Here is a 19,040-nt window from a genome sequence, read left to right as displayed (position 1 = left end):
ATTATTTACATCAATTACCTGTTGCCCGAGAAGACCAAGTTCATTAGCTTTCTCCCTAATAAAGCGTAGTTCATCCTCTTCATCATCCCCTTCCTCTTCATCAGAATAGTCATCATCTTCTTTAGAGTTGAAAGCAGGAAATTTCTGCTGATTCTTCAAGGCTTCAAGACCCATGATATTCAATTTTATAATTTATCGTCCATCATTTTTGGACAACCAAACTAGAATTGTACACAAAAGGAAAATATATGTGCATTGAGTAGGCAATGCAGTACACACTGAGTAAACATTAAGAGGAAGAGAAGTACATGTAATAAAAAACTGAGAAGATGAAAACAAAGTAGCACCTTCAATTCTTTGAAGGAGTTTCTTCACTTTCTGCTTACATCCATCACATTGTATGTTCACCTCGAGAACACACGTATGTAGATGAAAATGGAAGGAACAAAGTGAATAATAAAAACAAGAAGAAGATTCTCAAGGAAAAGACGACCAAATCCTGAAAGCGAATTGAGTTGTTGTCAAGATTGTATTTTTTTTTTTTTTTTGTATTGTTAGTATTTGCTTTAGTTTTGTCTGTTTGTTCTTTAGTTGTTTTAGAATTGACTACCATATGGGGATGTTTGGTGTAAGCCACAGTAGTTCTAATAAATAAACAAAGAGAATGATTAGTGTTTTGGGTTTCTCTGATCGATCCATTTACAGAAGAATTGATATTGATCAGTGGGTATAATCGAGTGGAGAGAAAGAGGGTTTTTTCAGAAATGAGAAGCTTGCGTGCAGATGATGGGGATGGGGGAGGGAGAGAGATTCGGAGGAAAAGCGTGAGATCGGGTGGACATGGGTTCAACATGTGTTTTTTTGGCGTGCCTACGTGGCACATTACCATTGGTTGGTGCGAAAACCTCTTTTAAACTCATCCGGCCCCAAGCTTTTCTCATTTTTCTTATATCAAGTTACATTATAAGAATGAAGTCACCACAATTTTCTCGTCTATGACAACAAATGTAAAAAATTAGAAAATTACAAAAGAACTTAAACTATAAGAAAATTGACATTATGTATTTATTATGGTAAACCATGCTAAGTTTAAATATAAAGAATTCATTAAAAATGTTAAGTTCCAAGAATAAAATAAAATAGATGTTGAAAATTCCTAGAAAATATCTACACGGATGGCCATAATGAACTCTATTACTTGCAAACCCAAAGTTCTAAAAAGGCCGCAAAAGCTTAAATCTTCCTCTGTTTCTTTCTTTGACTCTAGATCCAAGTGTATATTGGGCACTAGAAGCTAGCAACAATACAAGATGGATTCACCTTTGACAATGGATAACTATACTTCTACCAGTTTTACAACCCAAAGGAACAAATGAATACTAGAAAGAATCCAGTTATATAAACTTATAGTGACACACAAGTAATTATTGATATCTACATTGCAAGTCTTTATTTACACAGTGTGCCATTTGGCACGCCATTACAATTTGTTTTTTCTTTTGCTTCATAAAAAAGAAAAATCGAAAGTGTTGCATAGCATGGACATAACACAAACACGTCTTTGCAAGTCTCTAAAAGCACCTATAGAAGAAATTTGACATTCAATTCCCCCCTCCTACTTTAAAAAAGGACAGGAAAATAAGGACAAACAAATATACACAATACCTTCCAAATGCCTTTAAAAATCAAACAAGTACATGATTTTTTTGAAGAGCTGAAGGTGACAATGCTTGATACCTTTTATTAGAAACATAAATAGAAACAATACAAATAAAAAAAAGGGAGGCAAATAGTCAAAATAAGAATGCAAACTTCTACAAGCACTTCAACTATATCAACCAATGGAATATCAAAGAATAATAACAAAATATTACAATCTGTCACAATTTCTCAAACATAATATAGTTTTACATTGATCTAGAATCCTTAAATCTTTGACGTTTTATATCTTGCTGGACAGTTTGAGTTGTGCATGTAACTGAATTTTTTAATATATGTATATGAATGCTTTGTGGTTATGGTTGTTTGTGCATGCTAATTGGTTGTTTGTATATTTAATAGATTGTCTGTACATTTAAGTTGTTTGTCAAGTTGCATGGCTATTTTGCTGTAATGTTAGGTCGGTATTCAAGTTGTTTGATTCCTTAAAAGTATACTTTCTTCAAGGATGGACACACCATTTGATGAAAATCTATTCTTCACTCCTCTTTTACAAAGTGGTGGACAATGTATTAACAAAACTCCAATTGATAACATACATGATAATGTTGTGCTCCAAGCATAACAGCTCAAAGGTAAAAAAGGTCACCCACTAAGAAATTCTGATGTGGTGTTTTTCACTATAAAGGTGGACAATCTCCTTTTATATGTTTAGGTCAACATTAATATTGATGTTATACGAGAGACTGATAAAAAATCTACACAAATGTGTGAGAATTTTTTAATATTATAATGAATATAAAAATGTAATAATTAGTTTTGTATTGCTGTAGTCTAAGTAGAATCATTGCATTCAAATGGTGCTATGGAGCAAGACAATGTATAAATTTTGTTTGTTCTTTAATTTTTTAATTGTTTGGGCTGATCATTTATATATTTACATTCTTACTTGACCTTTTTAGATTGTGAATGCCAAAATCATGTACAAAGAGATCGAGAAGGCCAACTATACCATGAAGCATTGCCGGTGTCTATCGAGACACTAATCAAAATGGCAGTAACATATATTGACGTTGTAAACGAGGAGAAAACCTCCTAGAAAACGTTAAGCTATTGAGGACTCAACTCTACTAGGAGACAACAATATGGATGACAACGTCGAGGTCATTGTTGAGAGATCTCTAAGCAAGAAGGTTGAGAAAGAGGAAAGACAGAGAAACCTCAGAGACTGAATTTAATGACGCCTTAAACTCGCATGACCGGTGACAGAACCATGTGCATGATGGAGAGAAGACAAGCAAATAGCAAGACAGAGAACGAAAGAAGCGAATTACTTGCACTTAAGAAAAAGAAGATTGATATGAAGATTATAAAATTAGATTTAGCTAGCATGAATACAATACAACAAGAGTATTTTCAAAATCTTTAGAAGGAAATTTTCAAGACTTCAAAGAATATGTCTTCATTTATATCTACATTTGCATCTCTATCTCAATCTTTTAGAGGTGTATAGTTGTTTGTTAACACTTTTTTAGATTTTTGTTATTAAAATTAATATAGATTTAAAACATTTTTTTAATTTTATTTTAGTAGCTACCCAACCACTGGAAATACATATGGTTAGGCAGCAAGTATGTGACAAATATTAGGTTGTATTGTGACATATTTTGGGTCGGGCAACAACTATTGCTCACATTTTGTTGTGGTTTTTTTGCTTTTTTGGGCTGTAAAGTTGGGCCTAAATTGATGCGTGGGCTGTTAAACAGTATTTTTATTTTTTTGAGACTGTCACGAAGTGTTGGGAGATGTTGTATTGTGGTGGAATCTGTTATGGGCTGTATTGTATTGTGTTGGAATTTGTTATGGGTTGGAATATGGTTTTTCAAATGTGGAATACTGTGTTTTGTGGAACTAGCATGTTTGTTGATATGATTTTTTGAAAGAGAAATACTTTACCCAAAAGAGATCTTACAATAATAAATTCACAAATTTGTATAATTTAATGTGGTACGTTAGATTGTAAAATTACTTTTAATGTAAATAAATATAATGTATCATATGAAATCATGTTAGTTTGTGAGTTTATTTTTACAGGATCTCTTTGTGGCTATAATACTTCTCTTTTTTAAAATGCTACAAGATGTTTATGCTAGAATATGTTATGGGTTGTATTGTATAGTGCTCGAAGGACGGGAATATGGTTGATTAATTACTGGAATATTGTGTTGTTTGTGCTAGAAGGAGTCATGGACATGTTTCATTTGTGTTTATATTGTGGTTTTATTTGTGATTATATTGTGGATTGTGACCATGAAAATATGGATGTGATCGAATTTTAGTGGCTTTAAAAATACACATAAATACAGTCAAACCTGCACGTGTTATAATAAATACAAATTTACCCAACATGTGGAACTATACTATATGTGTATCATTAGAGAATTTGCAACAGGATGCTTTCGTCCGTAAGATTAACATTAGGATTTTTTTTCCTTTTTTGGCCAAAAAGTTAATGAGTAATGATATACACACAATACATTGTACAATAATATTATAAAATGAGGGTATTTTTATAAAATTATGTTACTTTTATAAGATGTTTAACAAAAATACCCTTATTTAAAACATAGTTGTGTAAAGTGTTGTAAAAAATGTTGTGTAAATCATTTTCCAAAGTTAATTACTTTCATTAGGCTGTTTTGAATAGAAGAAGTGTTTCATTTCATTTCATCTTATTATTACAACTTTATCAAGTTTCCACATAAAATATAATAAACAATTCAACTTTTTTGAATTTTAAAACAATAATAATATTTTATTTAATTTTTAACTTTTATTTCAACTTATCTCATCTCAACTCATTCTTCAAATAGTAACTACGTAGGTTCATCAACTGAGTCAATCCAAAACTGATGCAATGTTGTGAATGACGGGTGTGGAAGAAGTGAATCCATGGATTCCAAACTTAAGGAGGCCCTTTTGAACAGTAAAGGTGAATGTATAATGAAATTATTTTATTAGATCTCATTTGGTTATACATCTCATCTCATCTCATCTCATCTCATCTCATTTTATTTTATCTAATCTTTACAATTTTTTCAATCTCTCATATAGAATACAATAATCAATTTAATTTTTTCAAATTCTAAAATAAAAATTATATTATAAAAATATTTTATTTAACTTTTAACTTTCATCTCATCTCTTTAATTTGAGTGCATTCTTATTTGAAATACTCGTTACGAATTGTTAAGTGCATATTGTTAATGAATACACAAGTGGCATTTTCACAACTATCTACAATTATTCTATTAATTGCTCTTGGAAAAAATAAATTATATAAAAAATAAATCATTATTTACAAAAAATAAATTATATAAAAAATAATTAAACAAATAAAAAAATATCAAATGAATAATATTTTATTATTATATAGAGTTTAGATAGATAATCCAATTTGAGATTAGGTTTTGAGTGGAATAAACAAAAGTAAAATGTGTGATATTAGACAAAATATGACTAATGGCCATGGCGGACCCCTCAAAATTTTTTAAAATTTCAAGATCTCCCTACATTTCATTTATAATTCTATAAATATAGAGAATGATCCCCCAACAAATTTATAATCCCCATATATTCTCTAGAATTTTCGAAAATTTCAATATACCTAGTAATGCCTCTCTATTAATATGGATCCCAAAGTTTTTTGTTATACAATATTTGACTCATTAATATGGAATCCAAAGGAAAAATACAAGAAAAATCATTTGAGATTGATGATCTATATGAAAAATAGTTGAGAGGTTTCATCCTCTAGACTTCATTGTGTAAGAAAAAATTTATTTAAGGTCCCAATTATATTATTGTATGTTTAATGTGACACGAAAGTATCTAGATTAAACTTAATATAAACTAGATTACACACTAGAATGAAGGATTGCCTTCTAAAAGATCACTTGATAGATTTTATGAAAAAAATAAATTCTAAATATTTCATTACAAAAATAATAATGGATGAATATTATTCTATGAAATATTATAATCATAAACTTGAAACGTATATTAAGTTGTATTTTTAGAATTTTATTTTTATGCGTTTGTATCAAATTATCGAGATCTAGTTTTATATATAGTTATGTTTTCTGAATTTTTAATCTCTTTTTTATTTTATATAAATGTATCACATGATAGAAAAGTTGGCTCCCCTCAGGAAAAATTGTTGGTTCCACCACTAACTAATGGAATAGCCAATCCAACGCCAATTCTCTTGAGTTTTGGTCGAATTTTTTATTTTGAAATAAAAGATAGAGGACATAAAGTGGTAACAACATTTTTTTAAGTACGTAATATTGATGAATTTTATGTATCAGTCATTATTCATTTTTACACTCCACACCTATAACTTTTTTTTTTCATAGGGTGCGGATGTATTTTTTATATGTGTGAGATGTGACATAGTGAATAGTAGTTGATGAGAAAATTTTTCATGTAATATTATGAGAAGAATTCACGCAAATAATAATAAATGCTATAAAACGTAATCGATGTACCTAATGTTCTCCCGCTCTACACCCTAAATCTTGGGGAAGAAAATCCCTACGAAATCTTAAGATGTTATTTGCAATGGCACTTTTTAGTATAGAACGGTTAGGCCAAGGAATAATTAGTTCGAGTATATAGAACTGGGACACATTGTTTAAGAAGAAATGCTTGCAATGACATATTCTTCTTTCTAGCGAGTAGGTCACAAAGGTAGGTTGGCCAGGAGATGCTCGGGGGCCACGCTTCTTGTAATTAAAAAAGCTTGCTTTGAATTTATTATCTATGCTTTGATTACCACATAATGATCTCGTCGACTTTTCAAAAATAAGCAATTATGTTTGACAATATGAACAATAATCAACCACTGTTTTAATCACTGGCTTTGTGTCTCTGTTGTCCAAGATTAATCAGATATGTACAAACAAAGCAAAGCAACTCGGCGTAGCTAGGAGAGATCACAACCGGAGAAATGTTTGGTCTACAAAGAGATCTTACAAAAGTAAATTTACAAACTTGGTGCAGCTATACGAGGATTAATCGTGACTGACTGCATGATTTTTAAACAAGCTTGGTGCCTCAACTGTGTATAGCATAATGATAATGCTGATGCATACTTTTTTCTACAAGTTGGGGAGAGCCATTTTGGATTTTGGAGTATTCTGTTATAGAATGAACGAAAATGTTCACCTCAATTTTTCTGATCTGAGATGCCGTCTGCCATGATAAATGCAATCATGATTTTGGGTAAACAATGAAACCAGCCAACTTAGCCAGATATTAGGAGAATAAAAAAAAAAAAAAAAAAAAACAGAACAACCCTCAATGGTAAATTTTCAAAGCAATTGCACACAACACAAACATCATTAAGATTTGAGAGAATACAACTAAGGATGTTAGTGAGAGTTTTGCTTATGGGTAAGTAAGTAATTAGGATACCAAAAATATGAACCAAAAAACCGAATCCAACATGGCAGCATAGATGTGTACAATTTTTGAAACACTGAAGATCCCCTCCTTATTTACTCCCTCACTAGTAGGCTAACATATGAATAACAGGAAGAAATAAAGATCATATTGAATTTAAGGGAATAGATATGAACGAACTTATGAAGCATGTAATTGAATAAAATATGTAGTCCTCACTGATCATTTAGGCTGTAAGACCCTATGACATCCAGTCGTGGAAGAATTCCTCTTGTTGCAGATTTTTCCTTGTTCACCTTTTGCTGTCTAGATCAATTTCTTCATCTGAGCTAGGTGGTTCTTGCCTCTTTTCTCCTTCTCCCTCTTCTAAACCCCCCAAAGCCTGACCAGTTGAAAAGGAACTGGAATTTTCTCCCCTATTGGTGGACAACCAAGCTTGGTGGAGTTGCAAGACGTACTCCAAGTGCCATAAAACTTCCCCCATTGTTGGCCGGTTCTTTCCCTCATCGGCAAGACATTTTTCTGCTATCTCCCCAAGCTTCTTCATGGAATCTGGACAACAATTTCCATTCAGTTGTGGGTCAATAATGGTTTCTAGTGATCTCTGTCGTTGCCACCTCATTGCCCACTCAGCGAGATTGATCTGATCTTTAGGCAAGCTTGGATTTATAACAGCCCGGGCACAAACAACTTCAAACAATACTACTCCAAATGAGTAAACATCCGATTTCTCAGTCAAATGCTGTCGTCTGAAGTACTCAGGGTCCAAATATCCAAAGCTTCCTTTGACTGCAGTACTAACATGGGTGTGGTCCAAAGCAGGACCATTTTTTGACAGCCCGAAATCTGACATTTTGGCTACAAAGTTTTCATCTAAAAGTATGTTGGTTGTCTTAACATCCCTATGGATTATTCCACGCTCTGCTCCTGTATGAAGGTAATGAAGTCCCCGTGCAGCACCGATGCATGCTTCTAATCGCTGCTTCCAACTCAGTGTTGGGAGGTCACTCCCAAAGAGGTGACTTCTGAGTGTCCCATTCGACATATACTCGTAAACCAAAATCATCTCATTTTGTTCTTCACAAAACCCAATCATGGAGACTAAATGCCTATGCCTGAGCTTTGAAAGCATCTCAATCTCCGTTTCGAATTCAGCAAGCCCTTGCTCAGATTGTGGGTTTGCTCGCTTAATTGCTGCAAGGGTGCCATCTTCAATCTCTCCTTTGTACACCTTACCAAATCCTCCAACTCCAATTACTAAATTTTCATCGAAGTTATCTGTAGCTGCACGAATCTCTGCTAATGTAAACCTCTTGCCAACCCTAGTAGGTGCCATAGACCCGTATGGGTTTTGGCTTCCAGCCGAACCCCTGCCATTAGCAATGCTGTTTAAAATAGACAAATGAAGTGGCCGCCAACCAGGAGAGTTGCTTTTGGCATCGGCCATTTTGTTTCTCTGGCTTCTGCAGAAATAATAGACAAAAGCAATTAACACTGCAGGAATAACAACAGAAGCTCCACCTGCTCCGATTCCCACCCAAAGAATTCTATTTTTTGAATTGTGCACTGACTTCCCAGCAGAATCATACGACTCTACATAAGCAAGATTTTCATTTTGGCTCAGCTTGAAAATCTCCAGCCCGTTCAAGAGAGCATCAGTTCCTGCAGCACTAGCTGCTGTGTCAGGACCGAGTTGAATCCAAAGTGTATAAGTTCTGGATGACACAGCATCAATGTAATCATGATGATATGCTCTATTCTTCCCTCCTGCTCGCACAAAAACATCGAAATTGTCTGCCGCAGTCCTGTTATTTATGTAGATTCTGAACATCCGCTGGTTTGCTGAATCATAAATCAGCTCACAGAAATGAAATCTGATCAAATAATCGAAATCGGGATCGACTTCAAATTTCCATGACATATTGAACCTTTTCTCCAAGACTTCAGTGTTGGACATTATTCTTGCTGTTTCATAAAGAAGAAAAGGAGCCACTGAGGAATCATTCCGTGAAGCATAGGTGATACTTGAACTGTTTTCTATCTCTGAACCAGCATCTGCTGTAATCATGTAGCTGGAATCCACTTCCCATGTTCTCCAAAGATCTGAGTCTTGATTGGATTTAATCTCAGGACCTCCAACATTCAACCTATACATAGTTTGGATGCCCCTTCCAGTCAAATTCAGACTAGCACCATTTCCACCCACTTTACTGACTGGGTCTGGAAAAAGCTTATTCACCACAGGGACAATCTCAATGGCATTTATGAACCCGAATGATCCTTTGGTTGGAACGAACTCTATTACGAGAACATCCATATTGATAGCTAATATGTACTCTTTAATAAAAAAGAACGAACTTGAATTACTTCCAGAACTCTGCAAGTACGAATTCTTGTGTGATATCTCCCCAGGAACATTGAATTCTGACACCAATTTCAATCCATTTGCCACGATACTGAACGAAGACTCATTCACATTATAAGTCTCAGAGAAGAAGGGACAGAAATGGAGCCTAACAAAATAGTTGCCACGAATTCCTTCAAATGTATAATTTAAACCATCAGTGAAAAACCGAGCAGTTCTATACAGTGGTCCAAAAGTTGAACTGCCGGTGGATGCAGGAATGCCTGGAGAACTGAGGGTGAGGTTGCTATCAGGGACCAAATCACCAACCCATCTCCTGCCATCCATATTAACGCTAGAATTCGTGCCACAATTTATCAGAACAGACTTGGATTGAGCTTCTCCAGTCGCAAAAAAGACACAGATTATTACCAGAGACATTAGACCCAAGACTCGGACCTCCATTACCGTTCTTCCTAAAAAATATTATACTCTTTTCAGGGTAGAGGGAAAGATTCTAATGGAATAACTACAATCACCCGAGGTTCAAGGACATACAATCTACACAAAGAGAATAAAACTGCGGTTCCCAAATCACAATAACTACTTCATATCCTTGAAATCCAACTAGGATGCATAAGAAAATGCATAGAACAACTAGGTGTCTCGAGAGTGCAGCAGAAAATCAAGTTACCTTCATCAAACCCATCTGGGTATTTGCATTTCCTCGTTCATTACCGTGGGAACTCTGAACAAAGAATGATTTAGAAAACCCATGTCCAAGTCTTTATTGAATCAAACAATCTCCAGAACATATCTTACTAACATGTAGATCTGACCAGTAAAAGAACAAGACTCGGAGGGCAGAACAAAGGTAGCAATGGAATGCAATCGATTCAAAGACAACAAATTTAACTCACTAGTGAGATTGATTAAAACCCAGGAAACGTATCCAGTAAAAGAAGATGCTTGTGAGATGTGGTTATCTCTGATAAGAGAAACCCAGAGAAACGAAAACAGTTGTTTATTGGAAACAGATTGGAAAAGTTCATTTCATCTTTGCTTTTGTCCTGTGCTTCTACAAAAGTGCCAAGAAGCTGGCAGAAAGTTTGTACTTTTATTGAATTCTAAACGTAACTGTTGTAACAGTCGGCATTCTTTATACAAATCAATTCAAAGTTTTGGTTTTTTTTATTACTGTTATATTATGGATGTGATAGAGAGGATTAATGATATTTATCATTTTAATTTTTTATCATTATTTTTTTATTATTTTATTTCATTATCTTATAATATGATATTAAATAATTAAAAATAATTTATTATATTTTATTTATAAATTTATTATCTAATAGCATACTCAAGAATGATAAAAAATAGATGATAAATATATTGGTTGAGTTTGGATACACAAATCTCCTTATCTCATTATTACAATTTTTTCAAATTCTTATAAAAAATATAAAAAATAATTCAATTTTTTCAAATAAAAAAAAAATAATAATACTAAAAAATTATATCTAATAATATTTTATTCAATTACTATTCAAAACATCTCATCTTATCTTATTTGAACTATCTATTCAAACTCAATCTTAAAAGAGAGCAATGGAGGTTTCCATAATGAGTCAGGCTACTCTACGGCTCAGAGTAGCCCGGTTAAATGCTCAGAGTAGCCCGTTTAATTTAACCGCTAGGTTAAATGTGTGTTTTTATTTTTTTATTTTTCTTTTTATATCTTTTTAACATATTTAAATATTTTTAAAAAAATAAAAAATACACTAAAATATTAAAAATGATTTCCTAATCATTAAGTAAAAAGTAAAAAATAAAAAAAATTAAATACATAACCATTAAGGAAGAAAGGGACGAATAACATTTTCCTTCAAGAATTTGAGAAATTGGAAGGTGGGTCACATGCCAATGTCCGGAAGATGATAAACAGTGCAATTATTATAGTGACATCCCGAAGCTACCCCTGGTTTTCCAATTATTAGAAAAAAACTCTGTACCTTCTTTTGTGCCCCTTCGGTATCAAGGGTACCCCAATTATTTTTATATTCATCATTTCCATTAACCCATACTATTTTTATCTTATTTTGATGTAATAAAGTTTGTTATTATTATTTTTTTCGATAAATCGCAATTCTATTCTCAATCCACTTCTTATCAAGGCAGATTTTGTATTGCAAATAAATATTAGTAGGAGATCGAAGGGTAGGAGATCGATGCATAAAGGGATTCATCCTAGTCATGCATTAGAGGTTTGAATTGGCTTCGATGAAAGTTGAGATGATTTTAGTTGAAAGTTGAAAAAAATATTGTTAGATTATTGTTTTGAGATTTGAAAAAGTTGAATTGTTTATTATATTTTATGTAAAAATTTAATAAAGTTGTAATGATAAGATGAGACGAGATTCTGTATTCAAACGAGTATAAAACTTAGGTTAAATTGTTGTTTAAAAAAGGGTTAGATTAATGAGATAAAATAGGGTAGTGATAGGGTTACTACCCATTACTACTTATAGTATATTTATTTTTTTATCATTTTATTTTAAGTATTTTTTTAACATCCTTAATCATTAAAAAAAATTTAAAAATATATAATTTTACTAATAGTCACTTGCTTAACTATTAAATAAAATAAAAAAGTTTTTAAAAAATTAAATATAAAAAGAGTAATAAATGGGTAGTAGGAAAGTAATAACTTTATCATTTTCCGATAAAATATCTATGCAAAACTTCTCATTTATTTTTGGCAACATCATTTTTCTTTTGGGAAAATTGGTTATTTTATTTATAGATTAATTAAGATATAAAATTGTGAGAGGGAAAACGCTATATATGAACTTCCCAAATAAATCAAAAAATGATGCCAACATGTTGAGTTGATCTCATGCATGATTCCTTGATATAAGATCGTGGGGGAGAGATGCAAATATTTATAATACCATTTAATAGATAAAATTATTTTGTTGATGTATTTATCTAAGACATGATGTTTGTTGGCATCCTTTTTATTTAATATATGGATTGATATTTTGTCATTACGGTTCTTTCAAATCTCAATAATCTATCTCGCCCTGTCGTCAAAGGAGTTGATCAATGCTAACATGAATGTCACCCACCGTCTAAGCATCCTCCAGCTCCATCATCAACACCCATGCATTAATTCCCTCCATCAACCCCACCTCCAACCGTTTTCTTTCGTTGGCGGTACTGATATAGCTTGAACTTGGAGGAGACTGAGGTTTTGAAAAAAAGGAATCTCTAAATTATTTAAAATCCAATATCTTGTCAGTTGAGGTGAGAGAATGATAGAGAAAGGTTAATTTGTTTGAGTTTTGTGGGATATACACGAACTATTCTCTATTAGGGTTTGTGGGTACGATTTTGGTTTGTTTAAATATGATATGAGGAGAAAGATAAAGTATAGTGTCATGTTTCGTACACTTTTAAGTCAGGTTCCAGCAACTCAAGTCTTCAGAATTGGACCTGTGAAAATAGAGAAGAAGGCAATTGGGAGAGGGCGGCTTTGGGGCCGGGAGTCTCTGATACCAAAGTCAGCAAAGTTTTTTGGAAATTTGTAAGTAAGTGAGAGAGTCTAGGGATCAGAGAGAGTTTCTCGTACCTGGGAGTTTCTATTTATACCAGAAGTCTGGGGAAGGGGGACAGATCGTGTCTGCCCTCGTGGAGTCCATGTCTTTTGCACTATTCCTTTTATCAGAGTTATTTAATGCGGCGTGCCTTTGCAATGACGTCATTAATGTGGCGTGTAGCTCGAGTAGTGGTGCCATTAATGCGGCGTGGTTTCCTAATTTGCTTTATCTTCTGTGGTCCGTCAATGTCTTGTGGCAGAGGATCAAGAGTTATGCGTCTTTCTCGTTCTACCCTGTACAAGTTATCAGGAGCAGAGCGTGGCTGAACGATGTCAGACCTGTCTGTCCCATCAGCCATTATTGTTTACTTTTATTGTGGATGTCTTGTTTCATGGGTAAACTTGGGCCCTGGGGCCGGGTATCGGGTTGAAGCTCAATGGGCTTGTGAAGTGGGGAGAATTCATTTACAGTTACCCTGCCAATCTACGGGTTCAAGGGGAGATGGGGGTTGCGGATTTCTTGTCGCTCATCTATTATACTCCTACTCCCCAGTTGTATTCGAGTGGCGTTTTTTGTCCTTACGCTATATCTGGCAGTGGTTCATCTCCAACTTGTAGGGCTGTATTTTGACGGTTTTGTTCCTCATTAAATAGTGCCCCTTTAGTCCCTCCGCATTAGATGGCGCCCCGTTAGACGGTTATTTATTTCTCATGTTGCATCATTGGATACGCTCTGTTGGAATCGTGGCGATCGTGGAATTCTAGTGCTTAGTGGGGCGCGTGAGTTCCTACTACCTCGAGATATCAACCGTCAAGCTTGCCTATATAAGGCCCCTTTTCTTCTTTAGCAGTGGGCTACTTTGTCCATTCACTCTTATGTTGGATATCTTGTGTTCCTTTTCCGCTTTCAAACACTTTTCTTGGTATCATTCACTCTGGTTTCTCTTCTTTCCTGATTGCCAATGGCTCCCAAGAAATCCTCGTGTCCTTTTAGATTGGCTAGACCTTATGACATTGTCCATGTCACCGACAATCAGGGCGCACCATTTCGGAGGAGTTTGTTGGTTTCTTGTGGCGTTCAGAAGTGACTTCCATTGAACTGGAGTTGTTGAAAGAGACCTATAGGGTTCCTTGGACGATGGAACTCGTGGAGCCTCCTCCTACCGAAGGGGCGGTAGATTCTGAGGGTTAAGCCTCAAAAGTTGCGGTGTATCCCGTCATGTTCTCTTGCGGTCCTAGGCTGCCTTTTTGTCGTCCAGTGCTAGAAGTGCTGGGTTTCTTTGAGTTGGCGCCTACTCAGCTCCCTCATAGTGCTTGGAGGATTCTTGTGTCATGTTGTGTCTTTTGGCGCCGCGCGTTAGAGGAGGTCAGGTTGACTACTCAAACCTTACGGCGTGGGAGTTTTTCCTCACCCACAATACTTTGAGGTGAGGCCGTCGACTGGAGTTGCAGTATACTGTCGTGAGCGGGTGGGATCGTCAGTTCTTTTTTCTGTATGGTGAGGGATGAGAATTTCCTATCGACCAGGCCAATCAGTGCTTATTCCCTGTTCACACTATATAGGGGGTCGTGGGCGGTGATAAGGGTTGTCGTCCTACTGCGACCCTAGATGAGGTGCTCAGGATCGAGGTCATCCGTGCTTGGGTGCAGACCCATCTAGATGACATTTTTTCGGAGGCTACCTTCGTCGGTATTTGGTCCCCAAGGCCAATTTACTCTCTGAAGTAGGCTTCGCGCCAAGGGAGGTCATGTCCCGGGTCCGCAGCTGCTCTCCCAGCCCGCCAGTGGAGGGGAAAGGAAAAAAACCCTGAGGATCTCCCTCGTCAAATCTGACTCCGACTGGCTTTTGGTTCCTCTCGGAGGTCATTCTACAAAGGTACTCATTATTTAGCCCGAGCTGCCATCGCCCAAGAAGATGATGATGATAGCGAACTTTTCGCATGCCGTGCTGCTGGCTCGAGGAGTTGTCGCGGATGTTTAACCTAAGCCACCGGTCCCTGGGTTTGTTGCTGAAACCGTCCGTACAACCTCGTCAGGCCCTTTGGTGGCAAATGGGCCTTCAGTGGTCACCTCGCCCCTTGGCATGGCTCTCGAGTGAGCTCCTTCACCCTTGCCCGTGGAGTATTTTGTTGAGGAAGAGGGGTCCTCTGAGCGGGTTTCCATCTCGGAGCCCCCTCTACTACATTCTCTCAAGGTTGAGGTCGTTTCGGCTGGCGATGAAGTGGCAGGGGCCGAGGAGACTGTTGACGAGGTCTCGACAGACTTTAGGCTGATGGCTACGACGATTTGTGCTGACCGCATCAATAAGATGGATAGCCAGCTTAAGAGGCTCTTTGTTAGGGTAAGATCTTCGCTTGCAAACTCTCCGCACTTCTTGTTTGTTTCCTTATTTGATTTTGACCCGGTCTTTTGTGGCAGGGCTTGGAGCGTCTGGCAGTGTTCATTGTGGACGACCGAGAGGAGATGGTGAGCGAGAATGGAGCACTCCGTTTGCTTGTGTGGCTGGCTTTACGCTGTGCAGCAGAGGAGTGAAAAAAGAGAGAAGAGGTTGAAGAGGCCTTCGTTGACTTGTCGAGATCCCAGGATGAGGTTGGTGTTCTTCGTCTTGAGCCAACGCTTGCCTCTAAGGCTAGGGAGGGGCTACAGAAGTCTCTTGATGATAGTTAGCAGGAGCTTGAGCAGCTGCGGGCTGAAAATAGGGAGCTGCTCAAGCGGAAAACTTTGACAGTCGGTCATACAAGTAGATGACAAAGCGGTTCGAGGAGGCTTCCCAGTCTCTGACGGATAAGAGAAAGGCCCTAAAGGAGGAAAGGAAATGGAGGAAGGATTTGGAGATTGATCAGGCCGAGGCAAAGCGCACTTTGGAGGCCCGTGATGCTACCATCTGGGGTCTGCGAGAGGAGCTATCATATGTCTGTGGTATACGTGATGACTCCTGGTACCTCGGTTACAACGACGACTTGGAACGAATGAAGACCCATATCCTCCATAATCCCCAATGTGATCTGCGGGTTTTGGGTGTACAGGAGCTTCCCAGCATGAAGCATCCATGGAGTGGGCTACTCTCCTCAGGAGGGATTTAATCCTGAGTGCCCTTAGGGGTAACTTTGCCTGGAACAATCCCGCCCAATGATGGTTGCTTCTCCTCAGCTGCACTTCTTGAGGCTTTTCTTTTGGTCTTGCTCTTTTCTGTTGTTCGAGACTCTAGCTTCAAACTTCCTCTTCCAAAGCTCAACCTCGCCTTGTTCGTACAAAAATGCATTCTTTTTCCTCATATCCTACATCTGAGCTCGTCTTCGAGGTGACTCTTGTCTTGCTTCCCAACCTCGCTTTCAGTCTCCATTTTCACACACCCCCGCACACAACACTCCTGAGTAGGCGGGTGGCTCCTAGCGGTTGCCATCACTGTAGGACTCAATTAATTTCCTCATTACATCCTTGTTGATTTTTTTTAGAGGTAACCTCGAGCATTATCGGCATGTCGTAGTGATGGAGATCTCTGTTTGCCACTTCTACAGGAATATGATCTGATCAGGTTTTGGTTTGTGGCACATTTTTGTAACTCTGTGACTTCATGTTATAACTTGTGATCATTAATGAAACTATCTTACATTTCGCTATGCCGAACCGCTTGTCTTTGCATATTTTTCTTTGATGTTTACTTGTTCTTATTTCTTTTCTTTTCCTTTTTTTTGGACAGTCTGGGGGTTCTGTCATAGGAAATTATGGGCTTGGCATTAGGTACGAGAGGAAGGTCGTCATCTAGAGCTTTACGGTCCACCTTGCCTGGGCCCAACCTATTCTTGACGACCTCATAGGCCAACAGTTCTCCTGCTTATACTCTTTTCGTTCTCCTTTGTTATGTAGTCTTTCTCTTGAGGCCTTTGTCGACTTTGTTTGACGAGGTCGATGTCTCTTCACTTTTTCCTTATGCCGATTTTTTTTTTCATCCGTCTCTTGAATGCGCTTTACTGCACCTAGTCCTTTAGTTCTTCCATTTTTCATTGTTGTGCTTTATTTTGGCATGTAACTGAAAGAAAAGAAGATAAGTGTTGTCAATGTTCGTTGGCCTTCGCCATTGCCACCAGCTTGGGAGGACAAAAATCCCCCTCCGAGTAGCACCGTGGCCGTGGAATTGAATATAAATTATCCTGGCTGCTTTTTGCTGCATTGGGGGCTAGTGCCTAATTCAGGTAGTCATAGGCCTGATCCTGCTCTCCACCACGGGGAGACAAGGCGGCCTTTGGCTTGACCCATCTCCTTGGTCTACGGGGAGGTAGGCTGTCTGGGCAATTTGAAACTGGTCTTAGACCAAACCATCTTAAGACGATCTATGAACTGAGTTGGAACAACCTTTGATGCCCGATTGGCTTGCTCCAGTTCGTTGGCGTTGTGCATTTAATCCATGATTGGAAGATAAAGATTTCATCATAATTTTATCCTTAATTTTGTGGGAGTTAAGCTTTGCAACCTGGGCTTTGGCCTGTGACACGATTTGCCTGCCGCTTTTACTAGGCCTTCAAGCTTCGGTGTAGTATTCGGATGGTCGATGGACTTGGCTTGCACTCCGTCGGCGAGGGGTCAGAATACCTCAAGCCAAACCGCCTCTTTGTCCCAGATAAGGTGATTTGGACAGCAATGTGGCTGGTCCGCTTCTTCGCTGTGATGAGGGTTGGGATAATTATTCAGGCAGCCTCGGGGCTATACCCGCCCTTCTTCGTGGGAGGGACAAGGTGGTCTTTGCCTCATTCTATCCCATTGTTCCCTGCGAGAGGTAGACTGTTCAGTCAATCTACTACTGGACTTGCTCCCGTTCGTTGACACTATAGGGAAGGGTAAGTTTGGGTCAGGTTGGTGTTGATCCCACACTTCATCATAACAGAGGTCGGTGAAAGTTATTCGGGTAGCTGTGAGGCTGGTCTCGCTCTCCTCTGCAGGGAGACAAGGTGGCCTTTGGCTTGACCCTTCTTTTTGGTTCGTGGGGAGGTAAGTTGTTTTAATAGTCTGCTACTGGACTTGCTCTTGCCTATTGACGCTTACGAGAAATGATAAGTCTTTCCCTTCGGGTAGCTGAGGATTGACCCGCACTCCGCTGCGGGAGGGATAAAACAACCTTTGGCATTACACCCATCCCTTTGGTACCCCGTGGGATAGGTAATTCGGACAACGATATGGCTTGTCCTCTCCTTCACCGCGATGGGGGTCGGGACAACTTGTTTGGCCGCCGGGGGCTGGTCCCGCTCTCCCAGACGAGCAAGTTGAGCCTCCTGCTCACCTATCATCATTCGTGGGAATGTAGGTTGTTTGGACAGTTTGGGACTGGACCAGCTCACGTTCGTTGAGATCGCGGGAAAATGTAAGTTTGGGTCAGGCTGGCACTAATCCCACACTTGTTGTGGTGAAGGTTAGGGTAAGTCTTTCTAGCAACCTTGGGGTTGGACCCGCTCTCCATTACGAGAGGGACAAAGTGGCCTTCTGCTCAACCCGCCCTTTTGGCCCCGTGAGAGGTACGTTGTTCAGATAATCTGTAACCGGAATCGCTCTCGCCTGTTGACACTCATGAGGAAGGTAAGTTTTTATCTTCAGGTGGCCGAGGGTTGACCCGCACTCCTCCGCAGGAGGAGAGAGTAGCCCCTGGCGTGACTCGTCCCTTTTGTGTCCCGCGGGGAGGTAAGCAGTTGATGAGGATTTTGTTGATGAAGATTACGTTGATGGAGATTTCGTTGATGGAGATTTCGTTGTGTCCCTAAAATTTGACATTAAAATACAATACGTCTTTTATTAACATGAATTTACAATAATCAAGCTAGCTTAGCAATAAAATTTTCGTAGATGTTCTGTGTTTCACGAGTGTGGCAGCTCGTTTCCTTAGGAGTCTTGGAGCCGATAGGGAGCCCAGGCGATTGGTGGCGGACCACATAGGAGCCTTCCCATCAGGGGGCCAGCTTTCCCTCGTCTCGCATTGTTGTTCCT

The 19,040-nt window shown here is 37.9% G+C and overlaps 1 protein-coding gene across 1 annotated transcript; it reads right to left on the bottom strand.

The window, feature by feature from the left end:
* Positions 1-7,043: 7,043 nt before the first annotated feature.
* Positions 7,044-10,570, bottom strand: LOC121264568 (probable receptor-like protein kinase At1g30570). Its single transcript, XM_041167807.1, has one exon. It carries the CDS (start codon positions 9,932-9,934, stop codon positions 7,418-7,420), a length of 2,517 nt encoding a protein of 838 aa, XP_041023741.1. The 5' UTR covers positions 9,935-10,570; the 3' UTR covers positions 7,044-7,417.
* Positions 10,571-19,040: the final 8,470 nt, after the last annotated feature.

This window comes from Juglans microcarpa x Juglans regia, chromosome 5D (assembly GCF_004785595.1).
Source record: "Juglans microcarpa x Juglans regia isolate MS1-56 chromosome 5D, Jm3101_v1.0, whole genome shotgun sequence".
Taxonomy (NCBI): Eukaryota; Viridiplantae; Streptophyta; class Magnoliopsida; order Fagales; family Juglandaceae; genus Juglans; species Juglans microcarpa x Juglans regia.
Note: the sequence above shows the minus strand (reverse complement) of the source record. Positions and strands in the feature narration are given on the sequence as shown.